Source organism: Leuresthes tenuis, unplaced genomic scaffold, assembly GCF_036924035.1.
Source record: "Leuresthes tenuis unplaced genomic scaffold, fLeuTen1.0.hap1 SCAF_2, whole genome shotgun sequence".
Lineage (NCBI taxonomy): Eukaryota > Metazoa > Chordata > Actinopteri > Atheriniformes > Atherinopsidae > Leuresthes > Leuresthes tenuis.
In genome coordinates, this window is record NW_027325356.1 from 10,691,300 (window position 1) to 10,697,513 (window position 6,214).

The 6,214-nt window shown below is 40.9% G+C and overlaps 1 protein-coding gene across 1 annotated transcript; it reads left to right on the forward strand.

Annotated features, from left to right (window-relative positions):
- On the forward strand, positions 1–6,214 carry gpib (glucose-6-phosphate isomerase b). Its single transcript, XM_072380166.1, has 18 exons — positions 1–190; positions 380–470; positions 711–779; positions 959–1,078; positions 1,201–1,284; positions 1,399–1,545; positions 1,972–2,043; positions 2,133–2,177; positions 2,269–2,322; positions 2,857–2,917; positions 3,293–3,336; positions 3,470–3,622; positions 3,791–3,920; positions 4,103–4,179; positions 4,603–4,731; positions 5,029–5,104; positions 5,510–5,576; positions 5,779–6,214. Exons 1-18 carry the CDS (start codon positions 72–74, stop codon positions 5,900–5,902), a joined length of 1,662 nt encoding a protein of 553 aa, XP_072236267.1. The 5' UTR covers positions 1–71; the 3' UTR covers positions 5,903–6,214.

Below are 6,214 nucleotides of genomic sequence, written 5' to 3' on the forward strand. Positions count from 1 at the left end.
GACCTGTTCGTTCGCATTCAGCCAGGATAGTTGAGCACAGCGGAGCACAGCAAACCCCCCATCTGGACAGCATGGGACTCACACAGGACCCCACCTTTCACAAGCTGCAGGACTGGTACACAGCCCACGCCCTGAACCTCAACCTGAGACACATGTTTGAGGAAGACAAGGAGAGATTCAATAAGTTCAGGTATGCATCATAATGAAACACTTGTACACAATGCCAGAACAGAACATGTAGGTAAGTCATTGAGCTATGTCATGCATATAACTTTGTTAGCTCTATATTCTACTGGGAGATAAATTTGCTCCACAGTCCTCCGACTGATACCAGCTATAACTGTGCGCTGGTAACTGTTGTCTTTCTGTGTCTGGGCAGCTTCAACCTGAACACTGAGGATGGAGATATTCTTCTGGATTTCTCCAAGAATCTCATCACAGTTGAAGTCATGAAAATGTTGGTTGACCTGGTAATTTGAATTCCATGTGAATGATCTTTGACCTTTCTAGTGATTTTCTTTAGCTCCCCAATAATCAGCTTTTGCAGCAAGCAGCATCCACTCATCTGATGCAGCCTTTATCTTAACGGAAAATGTGCTTCTGTGAGAGTCTAGTCATTCATCTGAATCATTATCACAGCATGCTTTCTTATCACTTGCACATGTATCCACTTCCATAGAACTACTGTCACCTTTTTTTGGTTTCTGCAGGCCAAGTCGAGAGGAGTTGAAGCTGCCAGGGAGAAGATGTTCACTGGAGATAAGATCAACTTCACTGAGGTGCTCATTACTGACCAAATGTCAGTTGTAGCTCGACTTAAAACGGAATATTGAAGCCTGTGGATGCAGCAGTTAAATAGTTGTCAATTACCAGCAGAAAACTAACCAATGGGTATAGTGCTGAAATGTAAGAGTAAGTGTGTTTTACCCCATTGTCTGCTGGTTCTGTGTTTTTAAAGGGTCGTGCTGTGCTCCATGTGGCTCTGAGGAACCGCTCCAACACTCCCATCACGGTGGATGGCAAGGATGTGATGCCAGACGTCAACAAGGTTCTGGAGAAGATGAAGGGCTTCTGTCATGTGAGTGAAATCAACAGTCAGGGTCAAAAATGCAAAGCTTTGTTGCACTGCAGCTTCAACAGTTTTGTGATCTGTAAACCCACCCAGATAGTGTTTATGATGATAATGCATGTCTGTTCCAGAGAGTTCGCAGCGGTGAATGGAAGGGCTACACAGGAAAGGCCATCACAGACGTTGTTAATGTTGGAATTGGAGGATCAGACCTTGTAAGTACATATCATCTATCACTGCCATGTTTTTCTAAAAGAAAAAAAAAGATTGAGCCTTGTGAACCATTGAAACAATAGTGTTACCTGTTTTGAATTTGTTCTGAACCGTAGGGTCCCCTGATGGTGACTGAGGCCCTGAAGCCATATTCAAAGGGTGGACCTCGTGTGTGGTTTGTCTCCAATATCGATGGAACTCACATAGCCAAAACACTGGCCCAGCTCAATGCTGAGACAACCCTCTTCATTATTGCATCCAAGGTAGCTGGTTTAGCCTGAGCTGACATTTGAAACCAAACCTGAGTTACTTTTTAAGGAAAGGAAGGAAAAGAGTTGTTGAGTTTTTCTTTATTTTATGAAAACATGTAATTCATGGAAGCTTTAGCTGAAATTTCCACTCTCTTAAAAGCAATCCAGCAACCAACTGTTGTGTCTTTCGTCAAGCATTCCAGGTTTGATAGAAGTGTGACAGGAAATATCAACCATAAATGTTACAAGCTGAAGTTCATCAATTCAGGACAATTGTTGCACCACAGACAGAGATGCTGATTTACTTTCACTTTTTGGTATCTAGTGTCATTTTGTAATGAAACTCTCCTAAACAGTTCATAAACAGTGCATTTAATTTCATTGTATAGTACAAAATGATTACCTACTCATTTTGTCTTCCAAATTCTTTATTTAAAGACATTCACCACCCAAGAAACTATTACCAATGCTGAGTCAGCCAAAGCCTGGTTCCTTGAACATGCCAAAGATGTGAGTATGCTGTGGACATTCAAAGCACAGTTTTAAAAGCAGACTGACTGACTACTGGATCATATACTTGCTTCTGTGCATTTCAACAGAAAGCTGCTGTCGCAAAGCACTTTGTAGCTCTCTCCACAAATGGCGTAAGTTGTATCAAATTTTCAGATTAAAGCCTCTCTGTGCATCTACACATCTGCTTTTAAACTCTCCTGATATTCTCCATCTCCCCTTCAGCCCAAAGTGAAGGACTTCGGCATCGACACGGAGAACATGTTTGAGTTCTGGGATGTGAGTACTTGTTAAGACTTAAAACTGTCACTATGTGCAGCAAGTCCTCTATTCATCCCCTCACTGTGATGGGGGATGTGAGCAGCAGCTATAAATACATCAGACTTTTGACCTGTGAAGTAGGTGGGACAGACACTCGGGACAGCAGCTGTTGGGTAATCAGAAGCCCCTCTCTTCAGATTTAGTTATTATTGGTGGCAACCTTTTCCCTTGCAGAGGTCACTGTAAAGGCTGAATTGCATCAAAGGTCAACGTGCTGCATTTAGTTACATTGTTGGTATTTAAAAGGTAGCAGCTCTAATGTGGCCTGTATCCCAACGATAAACCAGCTGCCAGTGTGCAGAGTATACACTTTTGCTAGAGATGAAAAACTTAATGAGGAATTTAATTTGAAATGTGTTCCCCAAGTTTGTTCTAATTATATAGCTTTGCAAATGCAGTGCCACAAAAATTATGTTTGTTTTTTTTTTCATTAAAACCCAACATTTTGAAATGTAGCAAAATATTCATCATTAAGTTTATGTTCTTTTTCAGTGGGTTGGTGGTCGTTTCTCCTTATGGTCTGCAATTGGAATGTCTATTGCCTTGCATATTGGTATGTACTGTAATGAAAAGCAAAAATCATAACAGCACAAAATGAAATGATGTAAAGCCTCTGTTTTCATAAAATGAAAAAAATATGTCTAATAACAGATACTTCAATTATATCAGAACTACGAGTGCTAGTCAGGGATCCCCACGGTGGTTAGGTTTCATCCTCCGGGGACCATGGAATGTCTATGCAAAAGCTTGTAGCAATCTGTTCAACACCTTCATCAATATTTCAGTTGGACTGCAGTGGTAGATTTCCAAACACTTGCATTTATGCTGCTCTGAGAGCTAAAAACTCTACTCATACATTATACATTCTACAAATAAATATGATGCATCATATCAATCTGTCATATTTTGTCTTGAATATCCTCTTTAGGCTTCGAAAACTTTGAGAAGCTTCTGTCAGGAGCTCACTGGATGGTAGGTACAACATGATGAGATTTACAGCTTCAGTCTTATACCTCTCTAATTCAGAATAACTGTTCAAACAATCTCTCCAGGAGGGAAATGCATATTGCACACTGGTAAATTAGTTTAACTATTTCCGCTGCAGGACAAACACTTCCGTACTGCCCCCCTGGATAAGAACGCTCCTGTCCTGCTGGCTCTGCTGGGAATCTGGTACATCAACTTCTTCCATGCTGAGACCCATGCTATGCTGCCCTATGACCAGTACATGCACCGCTTCACTGCTTACTTCCAACAGGTCTGTCTCCATCGTGCAGCTCACAAAACTCTGTATCATTAAAAGTTATGAAAAGAAGCATTTTGAGTAACTCAGTTAAGCAGCAAACTGTCTATGCCTAGTACATAAGACAGAATTTATAGATGTAATGGTTTTGATGATATATCAAAATGAGTGTTTGTCATCAAGGGTGACATGGAGTCAAATGGAAAGTACATCACTAACCATGGAGCTCGAGTGAACTACCACACTGGACCAATAGTGTGGGGAGAACCTGGAACCAATGGACAGCATGCTTTCTACCAGCTCATCCACCAAGGTAACACTGTCTAACAGCTACACAGGTGCATTACAGGTACATGCACATGATGATTCAATCAGTGTCGAGATTTGGTCTAGTCTGTCTGATAAGACTGGTAGAAGGTTAGCCTCAGACTATGAGGAATAAGGGATGCTTGTAGAAAATGTTACACTTATTGTGTCCTGACATGTTCATTACAGGAACGCGAATGGTGCCGTCAGACTTCCTTATCCCAGCTCAGTCACAGCACCCCATCAGAGACAGCCTGCACCACAAGGTATAATCTATGATAGAGAGCCATCTGTCTCAAGCAGGACTTTAAATTGATGTAGAACAGCAGTATGGATTATGCTGATATGATGATGTTTGATGCTTCTTCTGAGTATTATTTTTCTGTTGCATGGAAAATCTTTTCTTGATCAATTACTGGAGAAACTTTTGATGCCTACATTCCTCTAGTGAACTCCTTTCTTTTAATGCAGCTGAGAGGACAAACATGTTTACCGCGTAACAATGTTTGAAAACATTATTTTTAAGTTCATGCAAGCTTTGCTTCTTCTTTTAGTCATATAAAAACCACTCCTGCCTAAAAGACAATTACTCATATTACTAATATTAGAGTACACAGACACCAGTGGCCTCACAGTAAAACACAGCAATACACCGTATCTGTGTCTTTTTGTGTTTGATGTGGCTGTAGATCCTTCTGGCCAACTTTCTGGCCCAGACAGAAGCCCTGATGAAGGGCAAGACCACAGAGGAGGCCAGGAAGGAGTTGGAGGCAAGTGGCCTGAGTGGGGAGGCTCTGGAGAAAATCCTGCCACACAAGGTCAGCCAAATGATGAAAAAAATGTAGATACTGAATCTGCTGCAGCTTTCATAGCAATGACAATCAGGTTAAACTGCATTTTTAGCTAGATATTGATTTCATGTTAACTACACTAAACATATCACTGCTGTATAAGGAACTGCAGGCATGCTCATGGGAGGGCTGGACAACATTGAAGGTGGCGCCCTCCTGTGGCCATGAACCTGCATAGCAATATAGACTCTGATTCTGCTATTTTTTAATAATGACAAAAAGCATACCTGTATCATAAAATATGATTTTTATTGATCATCCCAGGTATTTCAGGGAAACCGACCAACCAGCTCAATCATCTTCAAAAAACTGACACCATACACACTTGGTGCACTAATTGGTGAGACTCTGACCTTTCATCCCTTGATCTTCTGTAACTCATTGAATTTCTAACCAACATTGGGAGGTATTTGGTGCTGTCCTGTTTGCACCAATGTGGTCTGTTCACGTCACCTTGAGCAGCTGTAAACCAGTCAATGTATTTATACATATTTCATTAGACAGCAGCAACAGTAATGATACTAAAGTGGAATATTCCAGCTGCAATATACAGAAGAGATTTTTTGAGAACATTGCACACTGTTGCATAGTAACGATCAGTCTTTTTGTAGCTAAGATGCCAAACTAAGTAAGTATGTTATAGTTCATCTCTATTATGCTAATTCAGAATTAAATTTTGATAAAAACAAGCAGCTACTTAGTTGTCTTTTTGGAGTTGCATTAGTTTTTCTGTCCTGTTTTGCAGCAATGTATGAGCACAAGATCTTTGTCCAGGGTGTAATGTGGGAGATCAACAGCTTTGACCAGTGGGGGTAAGTCAATTTCTTTTTATACACATAAAATGAGTCTCCTAATAACCGGTAACTCTAGGCAGCTTTCAGGATGAAAGTAATCGTACATCAGGGCATTTCTAAAAAATATCTAAAAAATTTCAGAAATTTCATCAATGCATCACTGAACCCAATCTTTCTCTTTTGTTTTTTTTTCCACTCTTCTCTCCCATCCCACCATTAGAGTTGAGCTGGGTAAACAGCTTGCAAAGAAGATCGAGCCTGAGCTCAAGGATGCCGCAGAGGTCCATTCCCATGACGCATCCACCAACGGACTTATCAACTTCCTCAAGAAGAATTTTGCCTAAGTTTTAATACCCCACTTACTTCCACTTCACTGTACGTCATTATCCGTCTCATCAGCTCAGAATCTGCCGAGACAGGAGTCTGGCAGACGCAGCTGGTTACTCCCACGCAGCAGAGCTGAGGCACACTATGTGTTTGTACTTTGATTATGAAAATCGTGACTGTCTACGGTGCTGTCTTTTCTATGCATGTTTGTTCACCACTGTGAGGGGGGAAGCTTTTTGTATTAGACTGTTGTGGCATGCAGAGTGAAGCATGTTCTCACTACTGTAACGGGAAAAATTGTTTCTGAAATAAACATCTTTACTCAGTAA